Raw genomic sequence first — 14,650 nt, forward strand, 5'->3', positions numbered from 1 at the left:
TAGTGTTCTCCAAGCAGGATTGAGTCACATTCAGCTTTCATTAATAATGAGATGTCCATAATTTTGCACAACTTTACTGAAAGAGAGTTTTTTGTTTTTTTTCTTTTGTTTTTGCCAGACGGGGAAAATCCACAATGAATGGTTGAAATCACATACAGAAGGTTTGCTAAGACTGATTTTGACTAGTCTGTACAGTGTTTAGTTGATTCAGTGGCACTGTGTTACTTTTATAATGCGTCCACTAATTTTCTGAAACAGCAATTAAGTCCATCCAAATAATGCACCAAAGTTCATAGTGATACTCCATCCAAAATATATTATTTAGTATACCTGTCTGGTTGGGCATAATTTAATTTAAAAAATGTCCAGTGACATTTTTCAACTCAGGTCTTTGGTAATGATTGGCCATGTTTACCACTAGCTACCACTATCCACTAGTCCAGCAGTCCCCAGGCCACGAACCGGTACCGGTCCGTGAGTCATTTGGTACCGGGCCGGGAGAGTGAGACTCGGGTGTGAAATGTATGGTTTTCAGGGTTTTTTATTGGTTTTTAGCGTTATTTTGTTATCGTTTTTTTTCGTTAACTCTGTTTTCCTGGGTCTTTTCACCTGTGTTATGAATAAATCTTATTTTTATTGGTATCGGTACTAGTTTTATTTTGTTGTATTTATCCGTAACACCTTAAAGGCCAGTCCGTGAAAGTATTGTTGGGCACAAACCGGTCCGTGGCGCAAAAAAGGTTGGGGACCGCTGCACTAGTCCACCAACGGACCATGTAAGGTTAGGGCTGAGTTTTGTCTTAGCCATACGTACATTTTCAGCGTTAATCCATTGATTTCTTTTATTTGGGTGTTCCAAAGAGCCACCAGTTTTTTAAAGGGTTGAGGTTAAACTAGCTAGAACTTGACCAATATCAACAGTTAGTCCTCAAATATGATGAGACCATCAACATTAGGCTCATGTCTATGTGCTAACAGATGCAGCTAAGAGGTGGTTAGCCTAGCTAAGCACAGGTTCTATCCAAAGTTTAAAGGCGCCTTTAGGGTTGCTGAAGATGCACTGAGATGTTAAAATGTGGTGAATTAAGCTTGTAATTGGTAATTAAAAAGCATTCATTTAACTTATTAGGTACAGCTTGTTATTGGGTGACCATAAGTCTGCTTAGCTGTTTACCCCATAGCATAATGCCATGCTAAGCTAATCACCTCTTTGTTTATTTTTCTCCCATAAAGGATGCATTGGTCTACCTACAAGCATGTACCAGCTTTGGTAAAAGCTTGCCTCCTTCTGTAACTGAAGTAACTCATGTTTAATGTGGATTTTCCCTTTAATTTAAAGCCAGTAAATGTGTCTTATACCCTGGACTTGTCATCTTTTTATGTACAGAGACCCAAATGACTAATAATGAGAGTTTTGTTAGGATTCCCTTAACCTCTTTTTCTTTTAAAATACTGTAATGTTTTCATAAATTTACAGGTAAGACTTTTCTTGCAAGAGCTGATTCTCTTTGAAATGACAAAAAAAAAATTGTATTGAGTCTACAAATGTCCTACTTTCACACCGTCGCACCAGTGACAATGAAATTCTTTGCATTTTTGTGTGAGCTACAACCTGCTTGTTGGTGTATTTTATTGTGCCTCCTAACACAAAGTTCAGAGTAGAAGTTTTTAATTTCCAGACCGAAAACTACATTTGGGAGAGCTGAAGTTTTTTTTTTTTTCATGCTTTGGTTGCCTTTTTAGGGGCATTACTAACAAACTATAGTTTGAAACCAAGGCTTATATACTGTGGAAAATGTACATTTAAAAAAAAAAAAAAAAAAGCAGTAAAGGACTGTTGCATGCTGACCAGTTTGGGTCATTGGAAAAATGGTACTAAGGAAGCCTTTGCGTTCAAGTTTCCACAACTTACTGGTTGTGGCCTTGTTATTCAGTTCTGTGGTTTTTGAGTGACTTGCATTGGAAACAACTCACTGTGAGTATCCTGATACGTGGTATCTAGCCATGGGAAACACTGCACATGTGGTCACAAGGGATGAGGCATCAGAAATGTTTGCCTAGAAACAGATTTGCGTGATATGTGAAGTCCCTAAAGAACGTTTAAGACTAGAAACGCTTCACTGTGTCCACCTCAGTGGCACTGATTCCTAGAGATTAATCAAAAGAACCGTATAGGTTGTAAAGATGCGCTGTACATTGTTTGACACCCCAGTTTAAATTTCAGTGGTGGGGTTTAAAATGCCTCCCTAAAAAGCTGTTAACACACTTGAAGTTTCAAAATGTGAGCCTAGTGGGTTTGGGATGGAGGTTTGTCTGCTTGTGACATTTTCAATCTTTTTAGCATTGTCATTGCAAATAGACTGTTAATAACTGAGTGCAGAAATAACTTTCACTGGAGGTTTCTGCCTTACAGGACAACAAAGAAACGGCATGATTGAAAGTTTACTGTCAGTTGACATAAATACAACAATACAAGTATTGGACAGTTTTTCTTGTGAAACGTTGCTGTGTTGAGGATGTTTTCTGGCAGATTGTCTGGTAGTACCTTGTTTTTTCTTGATAGAGAGGGGATCTGGATGATTTGATGTGCATTTGTTGTGGATTCTTACTCTTACAGCAACAGTTTAACGTACAAAGGCAATGACGTGACCAAAGTATGGACCCGTCACGTTGGGGTTGCAGCATGGTTTACGGGGAACCATCTAAAGAGATGAGACCTAAAATTGTCATTGTTGTTGGTTGCTATTCCACAGCACATGTCAGCAGACATTTATTTGCAGAATGTATATACATAAGCAAATACTATCTAGGCACATTGTTGGCTGTTCAACTATATTATGCCAGGAAGTGAAGACACACAGAGAATCTGTAGATACTTCAACCAGGGTAGAGAAAAAAAACCCGCTGTAAAACCTTGTGTGCACTTTTTGGGCATTTTTCTTTTCTTTTGTACATACTACTACTAGCATTTAAGATGTTTGGGTTGACATGTCTGGTTATAGTGCAATATATTTTGTATGCAAGCAGTTTCAATAAATAAAGGTCGATCTTCCTCAATTAGTGCTGGCTGTTTTTTTTATTTTACCTTAGCATGCGGGCAGTTTGATAACAGAACCAAGATCATTTGATTGTTGGTCCCTTGTTTTGCAGAGGAGTTAGTCTTTACTCCATTATTGCAAGGTGTCCTCCAAAGCAAGCCCAAATCATCATCCTTCCACCACCGTGCAAACCTAAGCCTTACCATTTCTCTAGTGTAGGCGGTAGGTGGGAAAAAATTGTGGATGCAATGTAAAAGGACACACAATCCCATTCAACTGTAGCATTTAAAAAAAATTTAAAAGCAACAACAGCAGTCAGAAATACCCTCCTGTTTTCACTGCCCCATACACACATTAATTTCAAAACAACACAGAAGTTGGGCCATGAACCTGTGTGTGTGCACCGGTTGTATGTGGAGATCCAACGTGAAACAATAGCACAGCAGATTCAATTTATTCTGAATCCCATAACGATCATAATTTAGCTTTATCAATGGGAAAATTAATTTTTAACAGAACTTCCTGAACTGGAGAGCCATTGCTGCTCACCTTGACCATCGGCAGGCTCTTGACAAACACAGGTCTTTGGACTTTTGTGGTCTGATCTTTGGACAGATTTGCTGGGACATTCACTCCTGGAAGATTGTGGTGTTAAAACATACCTGAATGCTTCAAAGCATTCTCTGTCCCCTACTCAGCCTACTTCTCCAACAGGCTTCTTCCTGTTAGAAGTGCGTCCTTCCTTCCCACTGTGGTCAAGTGCTGCCCATAGGGATCATCTGATTATTGGGGTTTTCTCTCTAATAGTGTGGGGCCGTTACCTTAAAACGTAATGCACCTTTAGCTATTGGTGACTGTTGTTGTGAATTGGTACTATATTAAAAATAAATTGCATTAGGTTGAGTATAGACATCATCAGCATTTTGAGGCCTTCGGTGAAATGACCACTTAAATGCAGCCTGAATGAAAAGAGGTTGTTACGAAAGTGAATCAAGAGTCAAGGCCAAACCGCTCTACTCTGCTGCTGCCTCTAAAATTGGACAACGACAAACTCTCGAAAATCATTTAGACACAATTCAAGTGGAAATTAGAATAAGTGTCCTAAACGACTAAATACTTACAATCACCTCTCACCATAGTCCTCTGAAGCTTTCTCATGAAAATCCACTGAAAGCAAATAAAAGAAAATCAGATTAAGCATTTATAACTGCTTATTAACAAGGTGATTATGTTTACTTATCCCGAGAGCATCGACTGTGTGAGAGTTACTGCTTGTTTCTTCTCAGGCTTTAGAACTTTTCTAATATTCCTGTTTATAAAAGAACTGAACTGCACTGAAGAGCAGCCAAACATTAGAAAAGACTCCTTATTGGATGTGTCCTTAGATTTGAAAAGATTATAAAAAGATTATATTTACATGTAAATTAGTGATGAGATTGCTTTTAGTTTCAGTGAATGTTAACTTCACTCGCACTGTAAAAGTAATAATCACAGCAGTATTTATTAAAAAGCATCTGGACACGATGTTACCTTTTGTTCTGAAACTTTGAATCGAGTCTGTGTTTGTTGACTTTGTTGAATCAGTTCATTGAGCTTCAGGTAAATACCGACATACTGAACTACTAGACGTTAAAAGGAATTTGCGATATTATTTCATTAACTTTGCCAAATTGAATTATAAGTATTTAAATACATATTTGTTTGCTTTTTGGAAATTAAGATAAACGTATTTATTATTTAATAAAATAAACAATGAAACAAATCCATACATGTATTACGTCCACAAAAATAAACAATTAAAATAATTGTACTCAAACTGATCTAAAGTAGATTAAAATGGGTTTCAGTGGGGCAAATAACAAAAACACTTTTCACACACAGAATGAATATATACAAAATATAATACTATTGTCTTAAAAGTAGGTCACTGGTGCCTGAGGCTGCAAAACAAGCCTGAGTTATGACCCGTCCACCACCATGCTTTGGTTTGTAGACATGAGGCGTTTGGGTGTGGTTCGGTGCTGTCCATTATGGTCAGACATTTCCACTTTGGAAATTCCAGCAGTCCTGTGGTTTGTTGCGATGCAGCTTTCCAAGTAAGTTTTGCTGCTGTTTTCTTTTCAGAGAGAAAGTGTTTTTTGCACATCCTGACATTGGGGTGAATTTCCTGGAACATCCACTCCTGTGAAGATTGGTGGTTGTGAATATTTTCCACTTCTGAATAATCTTTCTCACAAAAGATTGATGGACTTCAGACTGTCTGGAAACGACCTTATAACCTTTCCCAGATTGTTGGGCAGTGACAATTGTTTCTTTAAGATCACTGCTGATGGTTTTCCTCCTCCGCTGTTCTGAAGATGTACTTACCTCATTTAAATGGGCCAGGCGACTTGTTTTATTATGTCCTGACACCTTAAAAGGTGCACTTTCTTGTGCAAATCAATCATCTCAGCAACCTGCAGGTTACTCGTCAGCTGCTCAAACCTCCAGTTGTTTTCTCATCTAATTTGTCCACCTGTGCACAGCAGGCTAGATCCAGCTGGTTCCTTGATTGAGAAAAGCTACCTCTTGATTATGATATTGATTTGTATCGTCTCTAAAAATTTGTTTTTTTCCAAAGCCTTTAAAGCTTGTGTGTGAGCTGTGAGAGAATGAACAGTGTTTTATCGGCTTCCTCCTTCTGCAATTCTTACTTTGAGCCACATGGGGGAGCTGTAGCACTGTGTTGCCTCCCTGCTACCAGAGAGCAAGAGAGAGAGGCGCATGGGAAAAGGATTAAAAAAAAAAAAGAGCCTGGGCTCATATTGAAAATTCATGACATGCACTTCTCAACTTCTGCAAGATACACAGCAAGTATAATGAGCTCAAAGCACAGAACTTGGTTCTTCCTGACTATTTTATCAGTTTGTATTTCTTTTCCAGCTCAGTCAGTGTGTGTGTGTGTGTGTGTGTGTGTGTGTGTGTGTGTGTGTGTGTGTGTGTGTGTGTGTGTGTGTGTGTGTGTGAAAGACTAACTCCCGTGCCATCATTTAAATATAAATTACTGGCATTGACTGTGGCTTCAAACAATATCACAAATGACGCAAACAAAAACAATTAAAAATCTCTAAACAAACAAAGAGACACTCCTCTGCGAAGGCTGCGTAGCATGGCATGAGCAGGAAAGGAAAGACAGATTTGGCCTTAATTACATTTTCCCTTCACGTTCATCCATCTCTTTATCATCTGATTCTTCATTAGCTCACCCCACAATTGCTTCTTTTTTTTCTTAAACTGTCCTCTGTCTTTTTTATCCTTCTCCTCTCCGTCGCCCCTGTCGTTCCCTGTCGTTCCCTGTCGTTCCCTGTCTGACCTAGTTTTGGGCGGCGTTTCTCTCACACGCACAAACCGGTGGTCCTTCAGGTGCTTTAAATCCTTGAGAAATGTTTGAATTTTGATGTGATGTTTTTAAGGTCTGGAGATGTGCAGAGTTTTTTGAGGTTGAAATGTCTGGATTTGATCAAGGTCATGAAACTGTTTTCATTTGCACTGTTGCTAGAGGACAGCAATCTCGTCTTCCCATCATCCTCCATGGTTTCCATCTTTTCTCTTCTCTGCTATTGTTTTTCCAGTGTGATGCAGACTAGTGTTGGCATGTTGCCCCAGACCACACCGAAATATTCACACACATACACAAAGTGACACGCCAACGCACAGCCTGCAGAATCTCTTCAAATCTTATTCCCGATCCACTTGGACTTCCCCCTCTTCAAGCTTCTTTTTTATTTCTTTATTTCTTTTAAAGGAGAGGACAGTGACGTCACAATGGAGTCTCAGTTACAGCTACGGCACATGCTGAGTGAGAAGTTTCAACCATCTGGTCAATCGTTATTCATAGCGAGGCGTAAACAGTAAAACGTGCCGCCGGGCATGTGTTGCAGAAAAAGAGCGCGAGGATGCTAAGCTGCTAGCTCGGCTCATCTGAAACAAAGGTGTGGTGGTTAAAAGAAGGCACACGGCTGCTTTGTGAGGGGTTCAAAGACCACCTGGACTTCATGGACAGAGGATTTCCTTCTTCTATGACATCCAATCCTCCGTTCAGGTAAAGTACAGAAACAGAATAACCACAGCTGCCTGAGCAGCCAATGTGCTGATCATCATCAAGCAAATGGCAATTTCCATCCACCCGGCGGTAAACTTGTTTGCACCGCCAGTGAAAGTTCAGGTTTTCAGCGGCTTTATCGTTCGTCACAAAGTAACAAGGTTTCAGCGAGAAAGCCTCCAAATCAGACACTTTAATCATGCAGCACACAAAAATCCAAAAAACACTTAAAATGACTCTTTCAAATAATCCCAGTTTGCTCAAAAAGCAAACAGGTTTTTATAGAAATCACAAACTCAGGAGCTTAGCATAACAAGACTCCACAGGATTCAGACTCTGCTGGCTACAAATATGCATTCAGGTGAAGACGTCCAAAAAAGTTTCGTTCCCTGCTCCCTTATCCACAAACGGGTCATCACAGCATGTAGCTTCACACGTTTGTTTTTAGCATGATTACACACCAGATGCCCCTCCTGAGGGATTTGTGTCTCCAGCTCATTGGTACAAATCATTTATCACAAAGACAGTGCCAGCCAGCCACGCCAGTGCTGTCTGTCAGCTGTAGGCTGCTGTAGAAATACACTGGATTTCTACAGCATCAGCTGATATATTTTATATTTATTTACATACTTTGAAATCTCTGGTTGTAGCTTCACCGTGTGCACAGCTGTGATGCTGCTCTGCTACATGTGCTGCTGGGAGCTGAAGCAGATCTGCCATTATCAACTGATATATTGTTCTAATGCTTACCAATAGAGAGTGTTTGCTTCTTTGTAAGTTTATTTGCCTGTACACACACACACACACACACACACACACGTGTGTGTCTTGAGTCTTTGAAAAAGAGGTCTTGGGCAGGGTCGTAGTTGGTAAGAATTTGTTGTTTTTTCACAAAGAGGTCATGGGTTAAGCCCTCTGTATATTTGGGGGATTTGGGAATCAGCTTACAAGGATTTTTCACTCATCATAAAAGCACAAATCATGCTAGGTCCATTGTGAAAGCCTAGTTTGAATTAACCTCAAGTTATACCGGCCTATTAGACATTAGGGTGCTGAGATCTACACAAAAAGGAATTGAATTAAAGTTAAATGCATGAACAGGTTCAGATCTTAGCTAACAACCTCTGTGTCTCTGAAAATCCTGGTTGTAGCATTTTATGGTGCACAGTGTATTTATGCATTGCTGTGTGCACAAAGGCTCTTAACAGAAGAAAGTCTAATGTAATTTTCTGTTTCAAGGAGTGTGAAAACACACAAAAAGAAATCTTTTGTGTTGTGTACACGGGGTGACTGTCAAGTTTAGAGGTATGGGGCACCTTGTGATCAGATCAGAGGTGTGGTGTCATATGTGTGGCTTCCTGCCTGATGAAGATTAAAAACCTCACATGTCAACACCTTGCACAATTACACGGCACTTTTTTTAAGGGCGGCATTTAAACCATTTTCCAGCTGCTGTCAAGTGACTGATTCACACATTTATTTTGGTCAAATGTGCAATATAAATAGCTCTGCTTGTTATGAAGAACATTTTTGCAGTGACTTGTCTCCCACAGCATGAGTGTGTGTGTCTGTGTGTGTGAGAGAGCGCTCCCTCCCTCCACCTCTGCCTGGCTGTCAGCTTGCCTCGACCACGTAGCAGCTTCCTGGCAGCGGCAGCAGCTTGTGTCTACTCTCCCTCGCTCTCTCTCTCTGACACACACACACACACTCAGTGTCAGTAGCCTATGTAGAACCACGTAGCACCACCTTTGGATTTTAACCACCAACAGCACCAGCCCAAGCGGCAATGGATCTCTTTGAATTCGACTTTTTCAGAGACTGGGAGCTTGAACAACCATGGTAAGTCCTGTGCGCGCAGCTTTAGATTCTTATGTGTGTGTGTGTGTGTGTTTATAAAATGCATGCATATGTGTGTTTATTGTGGAGGGATGGCCGGACATGCTTTCTGGGGTATAAATAAAGATTCTTGTATTTTTGTCTGGAGATGCAGCCAAACTGAGTCTCGGAGAAATCGCGCACACCGTCTTTCTTTGTCACCGTAAAGCTGCCGTTGTTGCTGGAGATGAACCGGGAGGCATGCACACACACACACACACACACACACGCACACACTATAGCCAGCCGGTGCAACGCCGGCTTTTTACTGTTTCGTTGTGAAATTAAAAATAATAATAAAAAAAAAATAAAACGTTCGGCGTAAACGTGAGACCGGACACCGGGGAGTGTGGCGGAGCGCTGAGCAGGGAGGGATCGGCGTAAACGTGAATGAACTGCGTCCCCACAAGTTTGGGCAGTTTAGTGTTTGCTCCATTTCAGTCCCTAAAGAATCACGTGTCCTGGTGACATTTCAGTTCAGCTCACCTGGTGCAGCGCAGGTGTAAAGGCGCAGCGTCACATCCATGGAGGCATAGCGATGGAGTGATGACGCTCAGTCAGTGTTTGGCCGTGTGTTGACTGAGCATCACTGCAAAGTGGTTGTTACTGTAAACGCTTAAAGTAGATCATCCCCATCTTTAAATCCAGTACTGTTGACAGCATTGAGAGGTCTGTATCAGCCTCGTGTTGTTTGGCACACTTGGTCCTTTTTTTGTTGTTGTTGTTGATTCAGAGCTGAACTCATTAGTTGACAGTCAGGACGAACACTTGACTGTAATTTTAAAAGCAGTAAACATTCTTCTGGATCCATCCACTCTCACTGAAAATGATCCTCAGTGAAAATCAGCACATAAGTCAGCTGGTATCTGCTCGCTGTTTATATATCAGGACCTGATATCTATGGCAAGACATTAAATGGACTGGTTCTTATGTAGCACTCAAAGCACTTTGTTCTACATCTAAGTGCTTTCGTTCTCACACACACACACACACACACACACACACACACACACACACACACTCTGATGAATGCATCAAGAGAAAGTATCTTGCCTGAGGAGAATTTGGCACATAGACCGGAGCAGCCAAGGATCGAACCGCCAACCTTCATGAATAATAGATGACCTGCTCTACCTCCTGCCATCCTGTTAAAGTGCAGCACACGAGTGGCACAGTGGTGAAGCGGTTAATACTGCTGTCTCACAACAGGAAGGTTCTGGGTTCGTCCCTTCCTGGGACCGTTCTGTTTGGAGTTTGCATGTACCGTCTGTGTGGGAGCTTCCAAAGGCTTAAATGTTAGGTCGAGACTAGAAAAGCGCATTGAGGTGATGCTTTCTATCTTGAATAGCTGCATAAAGTAGATTCATTTCAGGACATGTTGGGAAAATGTTATAGTTCACCAATAAAGAAAAACATTTAAGATGATGTTATTAATTAGATCTCTGCTGATCATAGGGCGAGAAAAGGTGGAAATCATGGACAGGTCACCCATCACAGGGTTTTAACAAGCGAAATTACAATTTACAACCTCCACCAGAACCTTCCTGCACTGAATCCCACACATTTATATTTTGAGGCTTATTTTTACTTTGACCATCCATCCATGACTTACTTCTGGATGGTCCGGTTGCTTATTTTGAAAATCCAGTTGCTGCTTCAGGCTTTACAGTACAGTGTTTCCACATAGGCGGGCTGGTCTGGTTGTTGTCGTGACAGTCCTCGAATGTGTCCGATTCCTCCTGGTGTCTGGAGATGTGCTGTGACTTGGAAGGCCACATAAAGCAGATCTTGCTGGGTTCCCAAAGAGCACAAGGTCTACTGTCACCAGCTGTAGTCCAAGACACTGGAACTGAAGTCTCCTGTTGCTCTATTGGATACTGTCACAAAGTATTTATGGTATTATTTATGCATTAAAAGGCATGGGTGTGCAGTGCAGTATAATTGTATGGGAGGCGACAGGCGCCGATCACTGCACCACCACGCTGCCCCTTTATAAAACTCTAAAATCTGTATGATACTATTAATCAGTATCAGTGGTACTATCATCTATAATGAAAGTCATTCTTGTGGATTCTGCTCCTCCTGCATGCCTCTGTGAAGTCATTTTCTATGCAGTAGAGGACATAAGAACAAAGAGCCACATGGGGAGAAGTGCTTTTTAAGGCTTTTAACACTATGGAGGCCTAAAAAGATGCTGGGGTTTTCAAAAAGATGATAGAGAGGCTGGAATCTGCAAGAAGTTAAACATAATTCAGTCTCTCAGCGTGATTTGGAATTTATTCTCGCACTCATTTGTGCAGAAACTGGGCGTGTGGAAAGTAATGGAGGGGCAATTTGAACCTTTCAGAACACTTTGTCAGGCTCTGGTTGTACTGGTGGGCAGCTTCCTGTTGAGGTCACAGCTTCAACTGCAATTCATATTACAATTTTTTTTAATTCAAAGTAATTAATTTTGCCTTTCAATCAGCCATTTATCATCAACCCTGGAATTTTTTAAAATAATTGCTCCACTTACCAATTCAGCAATCTGATGCAGAGTCATGTGCACGATCAGAAACAATGCAGGCAGAATGCTTCATACATGGCGTCATGTATGCATGTCATATCTATATAAATATATATATGATTTTATTCTTCTGGATTAACAGCATTTTTAAAATATCAGCTTTTATTAAAAGATTATCAAGTGTCTCACTTCATGCTGCATATTTCTTGTCACTTGGTGGAAACATTCAGGAGGACTGTAGGAAGTAAGGTCTATATAACAGTCAGCCTTTCCAGTCTAACTGTGTATTACAGAGGGAGCACAATAACTTGGCAACCACGCTGCTGTTTTGAATGCGTATTCCAGCAGGGAGAGTCTGAGTGGGGAAAGTGACACACACTGCTGTCCCTCAGCAGCTACCGTGGAAGGGCCCTGGAGCAAGGTACTTAACCCCCCGCTGTGGGAGTGGAGCTGCTCAGGGCTCAACAACAAGCTCGGGGTGTCTACACATGTAACCCTCCCCCTGCCACCACTCCATCACGCCAGAGCTGTCAGGTGGTCCTGATGGGAAATTGGGCTCACACTGAAACGGCTTTTAGGCCAGAAAGAATATGAAGAAAATACAAGAAAATGTTTTTAGGAAACTGCAGAACAATGAAGGCAGCTTATGTGTGTCGATCAGCTTCTCCCTCATTTAGAATTAAACAGTCACAATCTGGAAACATCACGCCAGGTCTGTTTATGTAGCTGTCTGTGGGTGTATTACAGCCAGCACGTGCCACCCTAGGGGTCTGGACTCATCCAAGTGCCCTTGAGGGAGTCACAAGAAGCTGGAAGAAAAATGCTTTCTTCTATAGCAAATCATATTAACGTGTCAGATGCGATCCTAATCTTTTATGTTTGTAGAAGAAGAAAAATGGAGCACTGGGGTCCACAGTGTAAGCAATGATTTTATTTATGAGAAGCCCTACGTAGGGTTGAAGCACCAGGATTTGCCAGTTTCCTTCGCAGTGCTGGTCATGTTGTTAAAGTGTGGCACTTTGGCAGGGCGTGTTAATTTCCTGCTTCTCACAGAAGTCAGTAGAGTTGGCTTATTTAAACCTGCAGATTGTCAGTATATTGAAGAATTTGAATCAAATCTTTATTTTGAACAATTTCTAATGAACATAAAAACTGAATGAACCTAAATAGAAAGGCGTCATATTCACATTTCCAATTCAAAAAGCAACAGAAGGAAGCAAACGTTGAGTAATTCTCAGAGATTCTACAATAAACCGGTGGGAGCAGCACGCATTATGCTAGCCCAGCATATTTAGCACGGGCCAGCATGTTAGCTCAAGAGTTTATTGGACAGGAAAACAGAGTCTTGTACACTTGCGTTTTTTTCCTGTAGTACTCGACATCAACTGCACAACAGGTCTCTGCCTCACTACGTTCACTAGCTGTACTGATAAGAATCTCAGACACCATCAGTGTAGAAGTCTCAGCTCTAGCTCAACACAACAGGAAGGAGACTCTCCTCATGGAGCCGTTCAACCCTTTACAAGTACCAACTGTGATTCTCAAACAGGGAGGCCCCTATATGATTAAAATAAAAGCAAAATGTAATGATAAAAATGGTCCTATATGTTTGTTCAATCACATCAGCCATCATAGTCAACATATTGCAACAGAAAATATTCAGGCTAATTATTTTTCACCATAAGCAAAACAGGCAAAGTTTTCCAATCAGTAGAAGTGCACAATCCATCCTGGTGTCTTGAAAAAGCCAAATCCCTTCATGTGTTAAATGTATCTATTTAAAAATAAGAGTGCGTATGAAATGTACCTGACATTTCAATGTCGTCAGTTTGGAAGACACAAGATGATTCAAAATCAAGTTTAATCTGACAATCAGATTGTCAGATTTAACAATACCCCACCCACGTGCTCTTAGTTTGTTAACTCTTCAATTTATGAACTTATGACAGGTGGAAAACCATAGAAGACCTAAACCTGGTGAAGTCTAAGTCATCACAGGTGGTAACCGTTATCCTTTATTTTGGAGATTTGGGGAAAAAAATGTGAATAGCTTTCGATGAGAATGATTCTTTCCCTGATTTACAAGCCTTGGAAGAACAGGTCAATACAAAAAGATTCATCTAGCCCTGGGTTAGAATTAGGGTTAGGGTTGGAGAGGGCTCATCACCAATGACGGCTTAGACCTCAGAGGGTTAAGTAAAGACCATCCAAAAGCACCGTTACCCAAACAACCATAAATCAATAAAAACAGCTAAATAAATTCAGCTGAAATTCAATTGAAGCGTATTTCAGTTGAGAATGGAGGCCAACTTTTTTTATGCTTTTCCTGTCCGATGTCGTCTCTTAACCATCGGCTTGTACCAACATCTCTAAAAGCCGCTTTTGATGTTGGTGGCGAATCTGTGCTAATAAATGTTCAAATGGGCTCAGCTGTCCAAGATGATAACAAAGATAACGGCACCGCTGGAAGATGGGAACCAGAATGCAGCAAGTTATTTTCAAATAGATCTTCCTCCTGAAATTTTACAATGGATTTTACAGGCATAAAAGACGACACGCACCTTCAATAGAAACCACGAAAATCACTCAGATTGGAGTTAAAAGTCTGTCACGCACCATTGATGTGTGGCTGGTGTTTGACAGTAGATTTTCCCTTTAAGAAAAAAAAAAGCTGAGAAAGAGAAAACAATCTTGAAGCTCCCCCCTTTGTTAAATCTGAACGAACTCTGTAGGTCTCCTCCTCCTCCTCCTCCTGAAGAAATACCCTTTCATCTCTTCTCCTCTTTGTTGCTCTTTCTCCCTCCTCCCATCTTGCCTCGTTTCGTTCTCTCGCTTGGAGATCTGAAGGCTTTTGTATGATTGTAATATGGCTTGCATTGAGCGTCGCGTGCTCCTCACTGTAATTGCCCATCATGTAGCCAGCTAATCATGGCAGTGGAATCTGGGGGAGATCGCTTTGAATGTTAATTGATGCTGATGGTGATTGGTTGAACCATTTAAGTAGTTAATTAGAGAATTGATTACACATATCCTCAGCATGCAATGATAAGTTTCCAGCTGCGTGTTTTGGAGCCTAAAAGTTCACATCTGCGGGAAGAAACACCGATTATTATTCTTTTTTTATTATTGTTGTTTAAATGCTGGAAGACA

The 14,650-nt window shown here is 40.9% G+C and overlaps 1 protein-coding gene across 2 annotated transcripts in view; it reads left to right on the plus strand.

Moving 5' to 3' along the window:
* Positions 1-8,452: 8,452 nt before the first annotated feature.
* aff2 (AF4/FMR2 family, member 2) overlaps positions 8,453-14,650 on the plus strand; it is a 213,120-nt gene continuing 206,922 nt past the window's right edge. Inside the window, exon 1 of one of the 2 annotated variants that reach the window (XM_042225097.1) lies at positions 8,453-8,958. In XM_042225097.1, coding sequence (XP_042081031.1) covers positions 8,906-8,958 — 53 coding nt within the window. In that variant the 5' untranslated portion in view covers positions 8,453-8,905. The remainder of the gene's footprint in view (positions 8,959-14,650) is intronic. The other variant, XM_042225096.1, reaches the window with a different exon arrangement.

Source organism: Haplochromis burtoni, unplaced genomic scaffold (genome assembly GCF_018398535.1).
Source record: "Haplochromis burtoni strain Fernald_Lab_line unplaced genomic scaffold, NCSU_Asbu1 Contig_159, whole genome shotgun sequence".
NCBI classification, from domain to species: Eukaryota; Metazoa; Chordata; class Actinopteri; order Cichliformes; family Cichlidae; genus Haplochromis; species Haplochromis burtoni.